This window comes from Gallus gallus, chromosome 15, assembly GCF_016699485.2.
Source record: "Gallus gallus isolate bGalGal1 chromosome 15, bGalGal1.mat.broiler.GRCg7b, whole genome shotgun sequence".
Classification (NCBI taxonomy): Eukaryota; Metazoa; Chordata; class Aves; order Galliformes; family Phasianidae; genus Gallus; species Gallus gallus.
The window spans coordinates 1,143,698-1,164,560 of NC_052546.1; the positions used below are offsets into that span (position 1 = coordinate 1,143,698).

Consider the following 20,863-nt stretch of genomic DNA (forward strand, 5'->3'; position numbering starts at 1 on the left):
TACATGTAAGTGGATTACACACTGGGAAGAACACACAACAAAACTGTTGGCAATTTTGGGTTTCCAGCGCAAGTATTAGAGAGAAATAGGCGTATGTAAATAACACTCATCTTCACAGAAACTGCAGGGTGACACACATCCACCAGGAGCATCTGGAGCCCACGCAGATAATGTGACCTGCAGCCTCTCCCATTTAAACACAGGGATTGGCACCAAATTGGATGAGCTGCTACTAAACAAAACACTCAGAGTACACCTGTTGAAGCAGCTCCAGGTGTGTCCTCTCACGACATCTTCACAGAGATAACCCCAAACAGGAGAAATTCACCCAAACAGTATTTCTTTTCCTAGAGACATCTGTGAGCAAATGATACTTCAGGCTAATGAGTTAATGAAATCCTGCGAGATGGCAAGCAGCACAAATGGCTCTCCACCAACAGCACAATTAAGTACCATCACAGTGCTGAATAAAGCATAGCCAGGTACCAACACAACCTCAGTGTCTAATTTGGGCCACAGCTGAAAATTTTCCTCTTGATCTCAAAGGGATTTCCTTACTAAGCAAGCTTCAGGAAAGATGCCAGTTTCCATCCCCACCATTTTTTAAATTAAAAATATGTATTGTTGTATGTAAAATAAAGGAATTAAGAGCTATAAACTAATCCATTTTTGACACAGAAACCAACAATGGCTTCTGCTCATTACCTGAGCACAATAATCCACCTCTCCGTTCAGCCCCAGCACAACTGCTGCCATGGCATTTATGAAACTGGACAGCATTTAGGGATGAAAAAGATTTGGGGCAGCTTACAGTAGCCCTTTGTGATGTGGACATAAACAAGTGGAACACAGCTCAGCATTCTCCTACTGAGTTTGAAACAAAAGTTTTATTCAAAGTACTGTGCTCATAAGTGATCTTCTAACAGGACAGAAAGCAACGTTTTCAGGCCTGAAGCATGTGAGTTTTGCAAAAGAGTGACACAGCGGGATAAAAAGTGTTGGGCTTCCACATTCTTGAGGTTGTGAACTATTAAGGTGAGTAACAGGAAGTAAGGTAGCATTTCAGCAGTTGGATGAATCAGAAACTGATACTTCTGCACAGTAAGGAACAAAAGAGCAGCTTTCTGGATGCCAGGAATAGTGCTCGTGTAACCACACAAAGTTCTTTCTTTCATCACTGCTCAACAGAAGGCAGACATACTAAACTGAATTCCAAGTTCTCCTTCTCGAGGCATATGCTGCAATGCATGCACAGTTTGTCACGTGCCATTTTTCACAAGATTTTCCACATCAGACAATGCAAGATACCTGATACACCGTGAATGCTTGCAGCAACAGCACAAAAGAAGGAGCAAGCTTGACCTTTCAGGTCCTCAGAGAGGTGATTCTCAGGGAGCTGTCGCTATGGCACATCTTTCAGCCACCACCACTGCTGCCAGTTTGGAAGTTGCTTGTTTTCTCCTGTCTCATTTTCCTGGAGAATCGTTGTTATTATCAGACAGGATGGAGTAACACAGCACAGTCACATCAGAGCAAGGACAACTGTCTACAAACACACAGTACGCATATACAAAAAAGACTAAGTAGAGAATCAGAACATTTGGAAAATCAATTACGACTTCTCATTTACATTTAATTAAACTGAAAGTTTTTCCACCATGCTCCTGCACTCTATAGAGTACAGAGAACATAGAAAGCAGGATTCATTTGCAATTTTTCCCCAGTTTGCCTCCTTCTTGCTTATTTGAGCACAGACAAGTTTCCAGCAGCTATGCTAGTCAAAAAGACACCCCAGGCATCAGCCAGCACTCAGAAGAACAAGTTGACAATGTCAGCACAGCATCACCTCCATCATTTACTGAATGTTCCCCTCTTAACAGCAGAAGGAATCAGCACAGTCAACAAACCCTCGTCAGAAACACAAAAGGCAACGTTTCACTCTAGCACCGAAGCACACATTTCTCATAGCATAAAAGCATTCAATAATGCCAAAGGTACTGTGGGAGGGGGGGTCAAATCAAGTCTGTTCATATTTTGAGAGAGGGAATGTTTGCGCTACGCCTCATTTGTCAGGGTTGGGCACTGAAACAGAAGATTTATCATGTGATAAACAGACGTCGCTGCCTACAGGACAATAAAGGGGAGCTTTTTGGAAGCAATTAGCCTGCACACAGAGGAAGGCCCATTTATTAGGCTTCCAAGCAAAAGAAAACAATAAACCTTTATTTCAGGAAATCCAGCTCAAGGGAATGTTTCAATTATATTTCTTAAAAGGAGAGGCAGTCTTGGATAGCTGACAGCACAGTAATCTTCTCTCCCAACATTTCTGTGGTTTCCTTAATACCAGTACATTAGCCAGAGAAAACGAAGCAATTCCAAATGGGAGACCCAGCAGGCCATCTTATCTGCCACCTGATCCTCCAGATGCATCCAATTTATTAGCATGAACTCTGCTCTGTAGGTACAGGTAGGTACAGTACAGAGGCTGTAGTGCACAATGCAGAGATACAAGTTACTCCGAGGTACTGCAATCTGACTTCCTCCATTTATCCACAGAAAATCCACCCTAAGAGTTCTTTTGCCTGATTACAAATCAAAGGGCGCTCAACTGCTTCAGTGCTGCCAGACAAGAGCTTCGGACCGCCTCTCCACAAAAAGGTTATTTGGGTATGCTTAAAATACATACTTGCAATTCTGTATTTCCTGCAAACTAAATAAAGGTTTCAACCACAGGAAAAAAAAAAAATCAGCAAGTTCCAATACTCCAACTTATTCAAACCCTCTGGAGCCCAAATCCCACAGCAATCACCCATCTTCCTAAAGTGACAGCAAGTGGGAGCCTTCAGTGCTTTCCTCTGCCCCCAGACAGGAATACAAGCACTCTGCAAGCTCACTGGCCTTGTTGCTGCTTCCCCACAACCCCACGTGGCAATAATCTTGTTCATCAAATAATTCCCCTACGAGCCTCATGTAATATTATCGTTAGTTACGTTCCTGGAAAGACATTTGCCTATAAGATACAAAGGAAACATCCATACGTTCGGAACAGTTTCTGTATTTTTCTGTTCCTTGTCCTTTTGTCTTAAAGTGATAGGAAAGCAGACCTGAAGAAGCCCAGGACTGGACTGACTGGTCACACACAGAGGTGGCACACACGGATTCCTCCAAGCGCACAGTGCTCAGACGGGGGGAAAGGCAGTGCTGAGATTTCAGTGGAAGTGTGCTGTCACCATCAAATGCTGTCATCTTAACAAGGAATTATAATTCCCACCCTCCGTCTCATTATGGAGGGCTTTTGTTTTTCACTTTTGTACCCCACCTCTCCTCCCCCTTTTCTTTGACGAATTAAGTACTTTATAAAAGCTGACAGGGCTAAAAATTTTGTTGAAAATCTGCCCTAAAACAAAAACAGATGAGAAGAATGTGCAAGGGTAAAGGTGTTCTGATGCTTCTGAGAGCTCATTTTTCAACTATGGACTGTAAAAATTTATCAGCCCAAGCAGGCCGAAGGTATTACCTTTCTATTAAACGCCGTGTAAGAACTCACCCCATAGGTTTTCAAAACAACAGCTCAAGTTTTTCCTCTTCAATTTTAAGCTCAGTGTTTCACTTTTTCAAAGGACCCTCAGCTTGGCAGAAATCCATTCCAGCTCCATTACCCAATTCCCCTCAAATTTTCTGCAAAGTTTCAAAGGACTGCATCCCAGTGCAGCTGGCACCACACAGCTGAAGCTTTCAAGTCACGACACCTTCCAGTTCCTGCTGCTAGCAAGGGAGAGCAGCAGTAATCGCTGCTGGGAAAGACGGCCTTCTTCAGTGTTAGAGAAGACAAGGCAAGCGGAGGGCCTGGAAATGAAACAACTCTGTATATGGATTGATTTTACAGTTTGTCACCATAAAACATCTTTTTCAATGAATAAAAGTGACCCAGAGCTCTCCAATCTTTCTGGATTTCAAAAAAGATAAAAATAAAAGGTGCCTGAAGAAAGAAAAAAGCAAGCATTAACAGGAGCGCACAAATCCTGTTTGTTTTACTCCATTTCTCCTCAGCTGCTTCCAAACCGGCTCCTGTGACACGGCAGCCTCCCAGCAGCCCTCCCCCCAAGGTGACTTTCACTGTTGGAGCATGATAGGTATTTGGCTTCCAGAGAGATTATAGAGCTGAAATGAAGCATTATGTGATACATCTTTTGTGCAGCGAATGCTACGTAGGGACTTAGCCAGCACAGTAGTAAGATAATAACAGTTTGGGGAAAATTACTCAGATACCTCATTTTAGAGAAGGCAGATGTTCTCTATTTAAAATATGTCAAATATTAAATACCATTACGCTTCTTCCCGCTTCCCTCCTGCAGGCATCTTCAGAGATATGGGGGGAAGATACAAACTGTGGATGTTCTGCACTGAAGTGGTTTACCTTGTGTATCATTGGAGAGAGGAGCCGCTGCAAATTATGGCTTTCGAACAACACGGGGGGGATTTGTAAAAGAAAACAAGGAACAGCAGCATAAAGGATCATACACATCTATAGCTTTTGCTATGCTTCGGTGCAAGGGGAATCATTTATAGGCATTATTTTGTACAATGCAGCAAACATTAACAAGAATTGTCTTCAAAAACGCATATCAAATCACATGGAGTTAACTAACCTCCACACGGGATGTGCAGCAAGAAAAGCACACACCTGGAAAACCCCTCTGGTTTCTCCAGCTCTTAGAAGGATGGCCTACATAACTTTGTCAATGGGAGCAATGTGTGGTACCACTTGTTTGTCAAACAAGGCTGGAAAATGAGAGTGCCACTGGCCAGGACAGCCTTCTAAGTACAGAGATAACAAAGACAGGTTCTGAACCTTTCTCCAAAAAGCTGAGAGAAAGAGCAACACAAAGCATGAAACTTCTACTAAGCCTAATGTGAAAGCACAAGCCTAAGTAATCTCAAATTAACTACCACCCTCATGAAGTAACAGATAAGATTATGGTTGTAAACAGATGTGAGGATTCCCGTCATAGGAAACACCATTCCTTTACACTGATAAAAACCACAGACACCACAATCACGGCCACAGCTTGTCCCACTCCTTACTGAACTCCATTATGCATACAGCCACATAAACGAACAATCCCTATGCAAGTCTTAACAGGCAGAACTGTAACAGCATTGGCCTGTTCTTCTGAGCGGATACTAAACCAGGAAGGATGAAATTTCTGCCTTAAGGATGTATTTCACTGACATAATACAGTGGCAACATACCTGACAGCCAAACTTCAAGGTCATCAAGCTGGGTAGGTCCCAACCCAGACACAGTGGGTATGCCCTGACTGCTGTGCTGGTTCAGACAGGAAGCAGAGGCCCTGGGAGATGGAAACTGCTCAGGTACCCCTTTGTGTGCAGCAGAGCACAGCACTGACCAGGCTGAGCACCTCAGCCCTTTCCCCACCTATACCCCCCAGAGGAGGAGTGCTGCTGCTTTGCAGCTCACATCGCATAGAAACTCTCCTTCACTGTCCTCACCTGAACAGCAAGGTCAGAATTTTGTCACCACACAGAAGGTGCGAAGAAGTTTCATTTTCCCTGCAAGGCACTAACACATAATAGCATGACCTATAAAACCACCACGATGATACCTATTAAAAGTGATAGTAAGTCAATGCCAATTAACTCCAGGACACTTAACTGATGCTACAGACTTCCAGCAACAACGGTTTGCATCTTCACATTCACTACCAACACTATAAACACAAGTTGAAAACAATGCGATTGAATAAAAAATGCAAAGAAAATCTGATCTTGTTTTCATCTCTAAGAGCTGGTAAACCTGTGCCATATCATCAGAGTAGGGAGAAGTCAAAACAAAACCATTCAGAGACAGCAACAACTTCAGCAAAGACTCAGTGCCTCTTTCAACAGTCAGGGCTAAGCCAACCCCATCTGTGTTTTGACATTTCTGAGGCACTTTCTCAACAGCTGGATATGTAGATATACAAATCTGTATTTATATAAAGAGTTGGTCTTTTTAGCAATAAAACACTAGGAAGCAGCTCCAGATAGCATGTAGGTTGCTCTGAAAGTAATGCCTCCTGTTCATTTCCATGAAAACTGCAACAGATGCAAAGAGTACAATAATGTTGTTTGATAGAGCAAATTCTCAGCTCCAGAATGCTACTTCTCAGCACTATCACCACCATCAGCTGTGCAATGAACAAGAGCTGCATGCCACACTCCCAAAAATCTGCACCAGTGGAGATGACCCAGTGTCACTGCTGCTGAAATGCACCACCCACTGCTCACTGTGCTCACAGCTGCTGTTTGGTCTCCATCGAAGCTCAGTGAGTGCCTCTGACAATGTGGGCCAAAATAAATAGGAGGCATTACTTTTGGAGCAGCCTTCATATGTAAGTAGAGGTCAGTAGAATTAGTTGAAACAACATAAAACCAGAGTAAGACTAACATGCACCCTCTCCCTGTTCTTAACTCACTTCAGTGTCAGGACTGAACTACCGTTAAGAGAGGAAAATGCAGCTCTTTGCAGTGGAAAGGCATTTGTAGGGATGTCATTTTTCCATTTTCTTCCCATATGCAGACATAATGGTTTGTTTTGGAGCCACCACTCAACTTTTCTCTGGGAAGATGCAATAACAGCAGGCATACTGCACAGGAGAAAATTGCACCTTTTCTGTTATGACAAACACGCAGATTTATCAGTGGCATAACTATTTCAAACTATTCCATGTGGTTCTGTTATCTAGGGAACACTACATGGCCTCCACTCTATTTTTATGGCTGTAGCTATTTTATTCCTTTGCACAGCTGCACTAACAGCTTCCTAAAAATATGCACTACTATTAGTCCATATGAAAAGGTGTCCATCACCACTGTAATTTTACCTCTTCCTTCCTGCAAACAACAGCTGTTGTTGCCACTAGAAGGAAAGCAGACTTTCTTTCAAATGAGTTACATCTGAAAAATGTCAGGTTATTGGAAGGACTAATTAAAATGCGATATTTTTTGGTTGTTTGTTTTTTAAGACCATCATTTCCTTCTGACAAGCAGAAAACAGACCAGTTACAAGGTTTAACAACTTTTTAAACAGATGCTCAGTGTATGCCAATGTGTGCAAACCCACTGATCTCAGAACACCAATGTTCAATCACTCTAACCTGAGACTCCAACATCCTCAACGGATACCTCAGACAGCCACAATTCTGGAACACCAGAAAAATAAACACTGATTTATGCAACAACCTGTGTTCAGCTCCTACCATAAAAAGCAGCTGGAAAGTCTTTTTTTAAATCACTGTCGTTCAGAAGTTTTTCAATAAGCAGTCACCCCTGATCTTTCAGGAGACCAAAACCTAATGAACGTCAGCTCAACTTCCAAGGCCCAAATGTCAAGTCATATTACTGTTGCAGAAATACCAAAAGCACGCGAGGCAACCATGAATATACAGCATCTGCTCAGCAGAGACTGAAAATTTATCTTACGTGAAGGCTAGAAAAGTGAGCATGAGGAAAAGAAGATACACAACATCTCTGAACCTGAGGTACAGGTCACTTGAGAACATACCTAGCTTTCCCTATGCATCAGGAGTAAAATTCCATTCACGAGAATGTTGCAGAAGGTAAACACTGTAGTTTTATTTAAATATTATAGTTATGGTTCTAGAGGATGAAGAATAATCGCATACTATTATTACCAATCGTAATTAATTTGAAGACACATTTCCAAGCACATTTTCCCCAGCTGCAAAAATCATTTACTCCATGCCCTTCCATCTCATCTCAGTCTCATACTTCCATATGTGTTTGCAGGGCAATGTCGTGAACTGTATCAGTAAAATAAAGTGAACTTTAAAATAATTAACAGTCTGGAAATGGGTGCTGGTGTTTTTGTTTGGCTAACCTGGGTAATTCCTACTGCTCAGCTCACAGCTCCGTGAGCAGCTGTATCAGCACAGCTGACTGAGAGCAAAGCAGACACAAACTGACAAAAAAAACCTTAGCTTTGCTGGCAAAGAGGACATACTCAGATCACAGAGGATCACAATAGCATGATTCTCACCACTCATTCCACTTCTTTTACTTCCCAAGTAGATGGTATTCTCCCATTTTCTTTGTTGGTTATTAACCTCTCACCTTGGTTTCAGTTCTCCTTGTTGTTCCATCCTCAGAAGTGACAATAGACACGTGGGAAGTGGGGGTTCCTGGATCCTCCTCCACAGTAACTGTTTCTTCCACCATTTCCTGAGGTTCTTGCATCATTGCTATAGATGTCTGGTTACTGGGGCTTTGTTCCTAAAGAAGCAAGCAAAAAAAAAATAATTTTCCCCTTCTAGCATCATGGCATACACATCTTAATGATTCAATCAAACAACACGTTTTACCCAACAACTTGCAAATAGAGATTCAGAAGAAGAAGAATCCTGTGTCTCAAAAAACACCAGCCATGCAACTATGCTGGTATGGCTGAGCTCAATTTCGTAAATGGAAATCATGTGAGTGTGCTGTAATGAACTTTGTATTTATAGGCAACCCACTACTGGCTAACAGACGGCTGCCTTATATTTAAGCCTATCTTGAGCTTCCTCTCCAATGTCCAGTGTAGGAGGAGTGGCATTTTTGTACATAAAACATTCTTTCTGTTCTGCACTGAATGAGACCAGTGGGTTTCAGAGCAGTTTATCTTACACAGCATTCAAAGTTTAATTCCATTTGATAAAATACACGCAGTTTCAGACTACAGAAGGCTATAAAACATGAAGACCTACTATCAAACTGACACCTGTCTCAAACGGTCCAAAGCAATGATAATCTAAAATGGATAGCTGAAAATTAACTGCTGAATTATGTGGAGTGTTGCTCTTCTGACACCTTCCCTTTGCTGAGTGCAGAAGATCTACATGGGTAGAAGCTCAATGAAAACTGTGAACAGACAGACAACGTACAGAGACACTGCAGAGAAAGAAAACGACAGCACAGGTCAGCTGCTGCCAGAACGCTGCCCAAAGAGAACACTTCTGCTTCTCACCAGCTCAAACATCTGAACTTTCCTTTCTCTTATGCAATCGTGTCTCAGCACAGCAATCAGAGCAGCTCTCCTTTGGTACACAAACGTATTTTAGAAGTTTCACAGCAAGTGGCCAATAAAGAAGTGGCTTTCATACTGCAAAATAAGCCTTTTCTCCAGCATGATGAACCGTCAGCTATGCGAGACAGAATGGCAGACTGTTCATTTCATTGTAATCCCTGAAGCTATCATGGTACACAGGCCTCAAAGCCAAAGCAGGGCTTCTATTTGCACATCCTGTCAAACAGGCATACACAGAAAAGCTCTTACTAAGGAATAAATGCATATATATACATTTGCATACATATACACACACACACTTTTCTTTTAATAATGGAAAGGAACGACAGGGGACCTGAATTTACAAAGTTAGTATGTTTTTCCTAAAGAAAACACCATGGGCAAATCCCATCTACCTTTTCACATCACAGGAAAACAAAATGATTGGGAAGAAACCGTTGCCATGCAGGAGCCAAGTCTGATTACATCCATGTTTAAATATTCTCTATTTGAGAAAGCCTCTCCACCAGAGAACTGTAACATTCTTTTTCTAAATATAAAGTCACAAAGCTGCACTTTGTCCTGACCATGGACTGTGGACCGCCCTCTGCTGCGCTGTGCTCAGTGTAAGCCACAAAGGACGGTACCCTTCTCTCTGCTGAGCAGGAGCAACGTACTGAGGTCTCATTGAGCTCCACTGGGAAAACGTACCGCCTAACCCTTGTGCGATCAGCAATTCCCTTTGAAACAAGCCAAGATGCCCTTGATCAATTTCTGTTATTTACAGCTATGTTCTTACATTCTGAAATTTGGACTTGAGTAAGGCAGCTGTTTTCATTTCCAGGTAAGTCACGATAACAACCAAGACCGTGGCAATAAGCTTCAGGCAGCCATCTCAGTCAAAATGCAGAACAGACAACCTTCAAAGGAGCCCGTGCTGCACCACCAGGGATGAGATAAGTGAACACTGCTCCCATTTCTACTGAAATCAAGAAATAACTCAGGCAACAGAAATAGCCAGAGTAGGGCTGCTGAAATCCTACAGAAACCTCCGCACTCAACATCCAGCAACTCAGGACGCACACACAATACTTTATGGTAGAGCTCAGATGCCAGATTCTGTCTTCTGCCTACAGCTTCAGGAGGGAAACAAACTCCTGGGACAAATACACAAATCTGCTCTTTATCCTGAAGCTATGAAATCACAGCTGCAGTTCAGCTCTCCCCAACCCACTGCAGGGCTTCCCTCCAAACAGAACTTACGCAGTACTGAAATAAAGTGGAGACCCAAAACTTCTGTTATCTTCCTGCAATCCCAGTCTGACCACAACCAAAGACATCGGTTACTATGTATAGATGTCTTCCATCACACTTTGTCCTGGTAAGCCTCCTTGCCGGTTATGTGGCATCAAATGCCAAAACTGATTCAAGTTGCGACACTCACTCCTTTTGCACATGTGCATAGACATACCCATCTTCTTCATTTCTAGTGTGTCACTGAGGCATGGCCATGAATTCATCTATTTTTCTTCTCCTCAAGTTTCTTCAGAAGAAAATTCTGCTTTGTGATAATAAATCTGAGGAGATTTCTGCCTACCTTCCATATTTTGCTCCTTCTGCAAAACCTTTTCTTTATAAAAAAACAAAGTCTCCCTTTGTATTCAGACTGCCTGTGGGCTAAGAAAAGCTTTAAAGCTGGGCACTTAAACACCAGTGAATTGCAAACTAGGGCATATTGACTTTAAATGAACACCAAACCAGTTTTCATCCCATGGCTGCTTCTAAAATGAAGTTTCAGGTACAGATCTGCATTCCTACAGGAGAAAGGCAGTGTTAACAAGAGACTGTCCTAAGCACCAGAAATAAAAGCTTCCAAAGTTCAAGGTAGATTTCCTAACACAAATAACTCAGCAGACTGCATTTCCTTGTACTTCCCTTCTAAGGACGTGAGCTACTGAAAAAAGCAGTGAGCAAAGAGGACAGAACACCATCCAACTTGCTCTTCCCTGAATTAGCTTAAGGAGGCGGCTCTTTGATCTCTACCACCAGTATTTGTTCCACATCACTAACGTGCAGCTGTCACAAGCTAGCACTAACACAGAAAAGATGCAAAGGCTTTCTCCGTTTTTAGTATCCTCCATTATGGATTTTAGGTCACCACAAATTGCAAAAACTGGGACACATTACCCCTCTCAACCATCTTCTTCAGTGCTCAGCTCCTAAGCCAGTATCTGGGGCGCTCCTGTTAAACACATCTCAGCATCTCAGGTTCCAAACATTTGGCAGCTAAGCCTAATTATTCAAAGTAAAACAAATTACCAGCTAGAACTGGAATACAACACTCCTAATGAATAATCCTACCAGTAATTCTCTGCCTGTTGAAGGCGCGTAATTCCATTTTAGTGAACCTTCTCCACTGTGCAGCTCGCTGGGGCTCACAAAGCAAAAGCAGGATGGCGGTCCTCATTCCCTCCCACAGCCACGACCCTGCAGCCCATCCCGTGCTGCCAAACCAGAGGGGTTGGTTCACCACCAGCCCAAAGGGATCAGCATGCACTGTGCTGCTCCCAGCGGAGCGTCTGGGAAGATGAAATCCTAAGGAAACTTCTTTCTAGTCCTCTTTAATGAGGGCCTGTCAGGATTCGTGACTCTTCCTGCAGCCAACACGTTACCCACGAGGTCCTCTTGAAATAATGGTGTTCGGCTCCTTCCATGAAAATTATGAAACATTAAGTTATAAGATCAGATTCTAATCCAGCCAGAGCACTGGATACCAGCAGTCATGGCTTTTCTCCCTGCTTCTTGGAGTGCCAAATGAATCCCATCCTTCGCTTGCATCTCTGGTATGCTTTAAAAATGCCAAGCTATTTAAATAGCAAAACAACAACAACCATCAATTTATCCCCAGCTTGTAAAAGTTAAGTGCAGATGAAACAGCTAAAGACTTTGTAAAATAAGCAAGAAACAAAATAATAGTAATTCTAGCTTTGTTAAAAAACAGAGTGATTTACCATTTAGGGCACATATCTCCTAGGGCTTATTTTGCATTAGAATACTACAGCTTCTGTAATCATCACCATCTCAATTCCTGGAGTTACGTTTCCATCAGAGCAGCTACTTTCTATCTTTTTTAATAAAAGAATAACCTCCCCTAGGAGGAACAGACATTCTACTTTGAAACAGTAAACAAAGTTCTTTATTCACTGCCTATGAAATGACTTAAAAGAGTCTGGAAATAATATTAAATTGCAGGAGATTGTTACTTCCACTAAAACAGTCCCTCTTCAAAAACAGGGAAAACATGTACATCAAATCATCGTTCTCCCAGACGTATCCTTTGTGCAGCAGACTGCAATGCAGACTATTCAGGCTGCCGCTTACTCCAGGCTACTGTTAGATACCGAATTTGAAGGGTTTTGCAGAGCACAAAAGCTGGATTCTACATCAGTGGACAAACTTGTCCTCAGTTGGCCCCTGCACAGACAAAGCTCAAGTGTATCGACTGCTGTGGAACACATCAGAAGGCTGGTCATAATTAATGGTGTTGGACACCAGTGCTAATTGAATCAAATAGGGATTCTCTCTTCTACCCTTCCTATACTTTGCTTGAATGACTTATTAAAGCTTCTGCAAAGCGTGAGACAACTTACAAGTGCAAAGCAGGCAAACATCAGTTTTGTCAGAGCTGAGTCTCAGACCAATGGTGTGTCCCACGGCTCTCCTTCCAACTCAGCTCTGCAATTCCAGCTCTGACATTCTCAGGCTGTTTATTGCTAAAGGAATGTGGAGAAAAAAAGGAGAAGAAAAAAGGCAACCGAGATCACCACGTTCCTGGACTGAGAACACACATCAGATCAGTATCCCAGTAGGGCATCAAAGTACAAAAAAAGTCAGTGGTGGAACCAGCTTGGTGTATCTGCAGCAGACCTTTTTCCAGCACAGGATCCAGCTCCCCAGCTGCTGAAAGCTCCTAAATCTGATTATCATCACATTCTCCTGTTCTGTCAAACTGTTGTTTTTTTTTCCACCCAAACATCCCTGCTGTGCCCTCAGCCCTGATTTGTCCAGGGAGCTTTCTGTGCGCTGCAGCAGTTCAACAGCAGAAATCCAAGCAGGAGGCAGGGCACCTTCCTGAACAATGAAAGGCCTTACATTCAAGGGCTGCCATGCACTGTATTCTTCCAGTTCCAAAAGCAAGGTCCAGGCCATCAGCCCCAAGCACAGCTGCACAGTCACAGCTCTCAGGACTCTTCACAACCAAAGGAACTACTGCTGTACAGGTCGGACCTACTGATAATGTGTTATTCAAGCTCCAGAACAACAAAAAGCACATGGACTGGGCCATACTGAAACCCTAGCCACATATGACATTGAAAAGAGTTTGCAAGACAGGCAATGATTTCAAAATGAGAATACTTAAGTATTTACCTTGCTGCTGATCTCCTCTTGGTACACATACTTCTCCACTTAAACATAACATGAGAAAGTGATATTGGTCCACTCCAACGTGCACCCAAGCACATCAACCCGTAACAAGCTTCAAGTGCTTTGCTGGAGCTCTCACACAGCTCTACCAATAGGCTGGTCAGTTCCAACCAAAGGGAAACATCAGCCTTACACGAGAGCAGGCTGCCCTGGCACGGGGCACCAGAGTGAGCTCAGCCACGCACTGCAGTGCCCGAGCTGTTTCCTGAACACTTACACCCTTCCTTTGTCCTTCAGAAACACACACGACAAGCAGCTAACAAATAACGCCAAGAGCTTTTTAAGCACCAAGGTTAAAGAGGAACTTTTCACCAGCTGAACAACACCTCCCTCTACTACAGCAGTTGTGAAAAGCCACAATGCAGCCTTTTTTGCAAGCGGGTCTGGCAGTTCACCATCTGAAGGCATCGCACCTTTCAGGGAAGGCAAGAGGCGGGGGTGAAGGAGAAGGAATCAAACCCAAACAAGGCCTGCAGTAGTAACGCTCATCCCCCAAACAGTGCCAGACACACTAGGGCTCTGTTCAGCCACACGGTAACTGCCCATGCACAGGGCGCCAGCCCAACGGTCAACAAAGAGCTTTTATGCTATTTTAAACAATCTGAAGTGTCTCAGTTAATGGAAGACCGGGCAATTGGCCCTCAACTATTTCTAATTGACTGGAATGATGGATGAAGCTAAAGGGAAAGCTGACCTACTGAACCTTTCCGTACAAAGCTAGAAAATGGAGGGAGATTGTAAACAGTTTATGAGAATGAGAAGTGGGAGAGGCAGAGTCCCAGGGGCCTTGCTCCTCTCAACCTGCTGAGGAGTTGTTTTAGATTGAGGAAAACAAAGACCTTCAACTCAGCAACATACAACAAAAAAGCACTGGGGAAGACCTAAACTAACAGGGTATTTTTCCCATGCTCCCCTCCCCTTTCCCCTGTAGCTACATAGCTCTGAAATGCAAGCTGGTCCTCTGAGTCAGAAAGGGCAATTTGTCACTTTGACAAGTAAGACATCTCTCAGGGCTCTGTATTGCTTTGCCCTGCTTTTCAGATTGACTGGGTGTTAACCAAAGATGTCAACCTCAACAGATGCAATAATATATACTTAAAAATTACGTGTTAACAATCCCACTACCATAAAAGTAGTGCTCAGCAAATCGAGCACACCAGCTGATTTTCAGAACCAAAGCAATCACTAACAGCTCACACAGTGCAAAAGGACAGGCCTACCTCATCCTGACAGAGCAGCCTGCTGACCTAAACATTGCCAGGAGGAAACAGTGAGGACACCTTGCAGGTAGGCAAAAGGATGCACAATAGGTTCAAACTGGCAGCAGCTATCTTCAGGCAGCTTAACAAGGTATTGAAATGAACAGTAACTGAATTCTTCCTCTCTAGTCAAAAAGAACTGGAGTTTCAGAGAACAATTCAGATCTTACAGACTGAGTCACCTCCTTGTACAAATCCAGCTCTTGACACTCATTACCTGTTGAATTACATCAGACTTGGGGTCTTTTGAAAAGCACTAAAGCTGGGGGATGAACCCAGGCCTGAGAGCACAGGCAGTAACACCCAGAACTGGATGAGAGCACCCCTGATTGTTTGGCAAGATCATGCAGTAAAACAGAAGCATAAACCCACCTTCAGTATGAGCATGGTCAAAGCAAAAAAAAAATAAGACACACCTGGATCATACAGTGTTGGGGGTACCCTTATTTCTCCTGTCAACGCTGTTCATCTGGAAAGCCTTCCAGCAGGAAACCAGACTAAATGAGGGGATAATGACTGCTTCTCACCAAGAGAGTTCAATGCAATTTGCTGTAATTTAGATTTGTAGTTTTTCTGGTCAATCCTCCTCCCATAGACAAACAAATGTAAATGTGTGTCTAATCTTTGACCAAACTCAGAACAGCTCAGACCTGCTTCTTCTCTGGAGCCTTTCAGATGAACTGACCAAGGCTAAATTAGGGAGATTTTTAGTGGGATGGGGTTACATCATGGATTACAATTTTCCAGTGAGCTTTTTCCTCCATCTCCACCTGCTGCCTCTACAATGCTGGCATTAACACTGGTGTGGAATGACTCATTTGTACATTCCTTTCTGCAAGACAGGCATTCAGCTCTCATTTCTCCTTGACCCCACACAGTTTTGGTCATAAATTAAACTGATGCTTGTATTACTAGATATCAAGTCCACAAACTTACATGCACATAGGAGTCAGAAGTACAAGCTAGGTCCTTCATCTAAAACAGAAAAAAGAACTGTCAGTTCAGCAGAGTACAGCAGTAAGTTTCTCTATGCGCTCCGTGAGTCCCAGACTTTACCCCAGCCACCTGAACACCCCACTACTGTGTTAAACCAAGATCTGTCAGACCCAGCCTGCCAGTTCCAGGGAACACAGACACACACACACCCCTCCTTGCACTGCTACAGCAGTACCTTCCAGAACTGCGTTTTGACCTAAGGCAGATGTAAACTGTCTCTGCAGTCTTTAAATTACGACCAGAACTGGAACTTTATTTCAGCATCCTAGCTGCTATATCTGATCAGTGTTAAATTTAACTACCTCCTCATCTACCCACAATTTTGCCAGTAGAATTGAACTACACAACAAGAAAGCTGCTTTTGTGGCAAAACACACAGGCCACAACACAAAAAAACAAAGCTGCTTTCATAAACTTAAGGGAGACAGAAATAACAAGTGGGTCAGTGATGACTTTCAAAGCTTGAATTCCAAGGAAGTCACTCCTTAAATAAATTATTCCTCATTCTAGGGAATACAGAATGACTGACAATAAATCTCATTGCCTGCCTCATAAGGAATGCACTTGTCGACATCTCCCACTACAAAGCACCAAAGCAGGTTTGCTTGGCATCAAGACAGCTTCAGTCCAGACAGCTTCAGTTTAAACAGCTTCCCAAGAGGTTCATCTCTTCCCTCTGCACCTCACCCCCTCCCTCCCAGCCCCACACAAAAGCCGTGGTCTGACCAAAAGGTAGCAGGAATCCTGCACACCGCTTCTGGCACAGGTCTGGATCTCAGCATTGTGTATCCCCAGAGACCAAAAACGTGGCAGCAGGAAAGAAGCTCTGCAGGAGGTCTCATTATGACTACAAGTCCATCTGAACACAAAGAGACACAAACAAACCAACAAAGCCAGAGGCCAATCCATCTGCTGTAAGTCTTGTAAATAGAAGAGATTCCAGCAGAAAGGCAAGCTTTCCCAAATGCAGCGCATTACTGTGTTACTTCAGCTGCCCAGGAGAGCCCACTGATGGCTTTTTTCAGCAGGCCATTTACTTCGTGCATTCTCCATCTTTCTTAGGACTGAGCTTACAGCCCTACATGGGCAGTCTTCACAGACTGAAAAGGTGGCAGAGGGACTTGGTAAGTCAGTGCTAACCTAGCAACAGACAGTACGTAGAGAAAGGAAAAAAAAAAAAAGGGGGTATGGGGGGGAGAATGCTGAGTAAGAGCATTTCATCATTTCCGTTTGGCATTTATTTGCATAGCCAGTGATGGAAAGGGCTGTTCAACTCCTGCATCCTCAGCCTGGCAAGGATGCAGACAGTGCAGGAGCTCCAGAACACAGCTGACAGAAGAGGAGCAAGAAGAGATCAGAACAGAAGAGCTGTAAGATCAGAAAAGGCTCTCGTCCAGCCCCACAGTGCAATTCACCATACAGAGAAGGTCAAGGATTGATCTGACAACAGTTCAAGTGCCTAAAAGAGTGCCTTAGCTTCAGCTGGGCCCTGCCGGGTTAAACCACAACAAGGAGAAGGAGAAAGCTCAAAGAGAACTTTTCAGTCTTGCAGGCAAAGGTTCAAAATTAGTCCCAGTGTCAGGAAGCTGAGGGCTTACAGGGTACTTTTGTTTCAAGGCATAGAATGTGAGTAGTGTCAGTAAGAGATGTTTTCATGCCAGAATTATCTTCACTACTTAAAGACTAATTCATCCAACCTATTAAAAAACGCATTCCTGTTTAATCAAAAACTTGACAGTGGAGAGGTGCTCAGGTGTAAGCACACAAACACTCACACCCTTCTGAAGATTTTTGAGTCTTAGAGCAAGAGCAAGTTATTTACAGCTTGTTAAGGGCCGTCCCCTCCCCCCCCCCCCCCAAATCATAGTTACATGTAATAAAGAGACTGCTACCTGCCAGCAAGGCAGCTCAGCAGAGGATCCCAGTCAACACTGGTTTTCCTTATGGATTTCCCCCTCCTCTCACCACTGACACAGGGAACCACCATCTCAGCCACGCCAGCAGTGCTGCAAATAAGGTCAAACTCCAAACCAGAGCAGCATAAAAACTTGGCTGAGAAATAGCCAACCACCCAAGTATATGCACTATGGTGTTTTTTAAACTATTATTTCTGTTCTGCGTATGTTTGGCACTTCACAATGGAATTCATACATGACAAAGATCAGGACAAAACACAGCCCTAGAGCTAGTGATGTAAGTCACTTCTTTCCAACAAGTGTTCAGAAGCCATTTCTCCATGAAACACACAGATAACAACAACAGATGACACTAGATGAAATTAAGGACTTGCTAATAACTGACATCAGAAAGCCAGACTCGCTCTGCAGGCTGCAATTCCCTTGGCCAGACAAGCTGCAGCACTGCTGTTCCAAGCTGAGGACAAGCCAGCCGCACTTCACTCCCACTCCTTGTTGCGTTTTATGCCAGGAAAGGGAATCTTTAATTTACCAGCACAACCCTGCAAAGCTGAGGCTGCAAATAGGATGCAGTGTGTTTGCAGCCTAGCCAGCCTGCTCATATACTGGCCAGAACTGTTCAAAGTGCATAATTCCCTATGTATGGGCTGGCAGCAGGGACTGCCTTGCTTTGATGCCAACAGGCCTCCTCTGTTGGTCTCCTCTGTTTCTCAGGATGGTACAGGATACACCGTTTTCATCTGTTCTGGCAGAATATGCAGCATTCACACACCTTGCCTTCTTTGCTTTAAATAAAAAGATCTGCCCTTACAGCCCACCTCCACCACGAACATCTTGGCTGAAAGAAGCTGGTTCTCCTGTAAGCATATCACAGAGGAAAAGCCTCTGGAAAGCATTAGCAGTTCTTACCCCAGCTATACACACAGCTGTCTCTGAGTTAAATCAAGTTCTTTCACTTTTCTTCCAACTCTTTACAGGCAATTAAAAAATAAACAGCCATCCCACCTACCCCTACAGGACAGCTGGACAGATCCACTCAGTACCAACTCAGCAGTGATGAGCACCCAGACATAAATGCTGTTCCTGCCTCCCAGACTCACTCTGAGCCACAAGGTTCCTCACAAACACACATTAGCGCGGCTCATTTTCATTTTTCTACCTTCTGGATTTGCTCTAAGAGCAGAGCAGTGCCTTTCAGTGCCTTCCTGGAGACCCAAGCAGCACAAAGCTATCTCCAATAGGTACTGCTGAACCAACGAGCCAGGTCTGTTTATTTGCACTCACTCACTGTTCCCAACTATGACCTTAAAAAATGAAGACATCCTCAGTCTGATGGAAATCCATAATATTTCACAGCTTGAGCTGTTCCGTCAGGGGCAGCGCAGTTACCAACAGGTAAAACAAGCATGTAACGAGAACAGGTTTGGCAGGGAATAGATCCGAAAGTAACGCTGGGAGCCAGAGGCACCCCAGGAAGAGAGGACAGACAAAAGGTCCGCTTCTAACTAGGGAGGGGAAAAACAGAACCAAAACGCACGGCAGGGATGGAGCAGGGCAATGGCAGGAAAAGAGGAGAGAAGGCAGAACCTGTGTACCAAAGAAATAATTCAGTCCTTAATGCCACGGTGTTAACAGTGCTTTAGTCCACCATATAGATCTCTTGACATACAGTTGGTCTCTCTGCACACTACAGCATAAAGGTTCCTTTTTAAGACTTCCCAAACAACTCCATCTCATTCCTTGGCTTGCTTAGACTGGTTTTGCTGCTAAGGACTCGTAAGATGTGTAACCTGTCCAGCTTCTTACAGACAGGGAAGAGAATATGAAACACAGGAAACTTAAATGAAATCTCAGCATCCAATTTCACGCAAGTAAAGACACACAATAGCAGAATGCCTTACCTGTGACTTACTGATACTCTGATACTTGCACCTATGCTAATGTGATGCTGTAACAGCAACAGCCACTCTGCCAAAAAAGGACTAAAAGAGCTGCACGGAAAGCATGAGGGTGAATGAGAAAACAGAAACGGCTCATCTTTACATGGCTTAGCACTGCCTAAAAGTCTCAACTGAATTCCTGACCTCCCATGGGCAGACTCCTGTTGCATGGCTGTACAACTGCTTCCACAACCGCCAAGCCACAGCACATCCTCTGTGCGTTGCTGCTGCCTGCAATGACAGCTCGTTCAGCTGTTGAGCAGTTGCAGTAAGTCAGGGGGGCTTTCAGAGAGGCCGAACTGACTGCACCTGAACTGCTAAATACCATCACGTGAGCAATTCATTTAACAAAGGCCTTTTGGAGCCCCTATGAACAGCAGCCCAGACGCACCTCCCACCTCCGAGGCCGTGTGTCAGGCACTGCTTCCAGCCTGCAGCCAGCACTCACTGCCTGACACACGCACTGCAGAGCAGGAAGAACTGCCCTGAGCCTCCAGCACCAGGGGAGTGCGACAGCAACCCAGCACAGACGGAGCCAAACACGTAAATCCTGCTTAAAGCCAATGGCAGTGAGCAAGTCAGGAAGACAAAACGTAACCACATCCACTGTTTGGGTGAATGACACAGACACCAATATCCCAAACTGCAAATTCTGTAGAACAGCCAACTGGCACGACGTGGGTGAAAGGCAAACCTGATTCTATGCTTAATTCAGTCACTCAGGTCAGCAGTGATCAAACACATCGGTATTCACAACTTCCCATCTGTTTTCAGTTCATACGTGCCTAAATTAAATCAATTAGCTCTCAAGAAAAAGTTAATTAGCAGCAGTTCAGATCATGCAAAATAAACCTAACAGTACAAATGCCAAGAAATTTAAACTGAGTACAGCTCCATTTAGAAAACCTACGGATAACTGCATCATTCACTAAACAAAAAGTCACTCAGTGTATACCGAGAGCCTGGCTAAAATACATATAAAATGTTTGGAGACCCAGAGAATACGTCAGATAACCTGCTCTGTATACACTCAGCAGTAGAACTTACAGCTATTCTTAATCCTAGCTTTGTAAACCTTGTAGGCACAACTCACTGTGCTTCTGAATTCATAATATTCTGCAAAGCGCTGCAGTTTGCTGGCTTATAAACATGCCCTGCTGGCTCACTGGGTAGAAGGATTTCTGCTGACTTCATGTATCA

General features: G+C 43.8%; 1 protein-coding gene across 34 annotated transcripts in view; it reads right to left on the bottom strand.

The window, feature by feature from the left end:
* ARVCF (armadillo repeat gene deleted in velocardiofacial syndrome) overlaps positions 1–20,863 on the bottom strand; it is a 209,023-nt gene that overhangs the window by 68,408 nt on the left and 119,752 nt on the right. For 17 of the 34 annotated variants that reach the window (XM_046901082.1, NM_001398131.1, XM_040647970.2 and 14 more), the window contains 2 exons: positions 15,748–15,786; positions 8,137–8,295 (listed from right to left, as the gene is read on the bottom strand). The exons of 1 other annotated variant lie outside the window; for it this stretch is intronic. In XM_046901082.1, the coding sequence (XP_046757038.1) occupies positions 8,137–8,295; positions 15,748–15,786 (198 nt within the window). Of the gene's footprint in view, positions 1–1,308; positions 1,475–8,136; positions 8,296–8,384; positions 8,475–15,747; positions 15,787–17,699; positions 19,088–20,863 lie in introns of those variants that run through there. 16 more of the 34 variants (NM_001398134.1, NM_001398133.1, NM_001398132.1 and 13 more) reach the window with 4 other exon arrangements.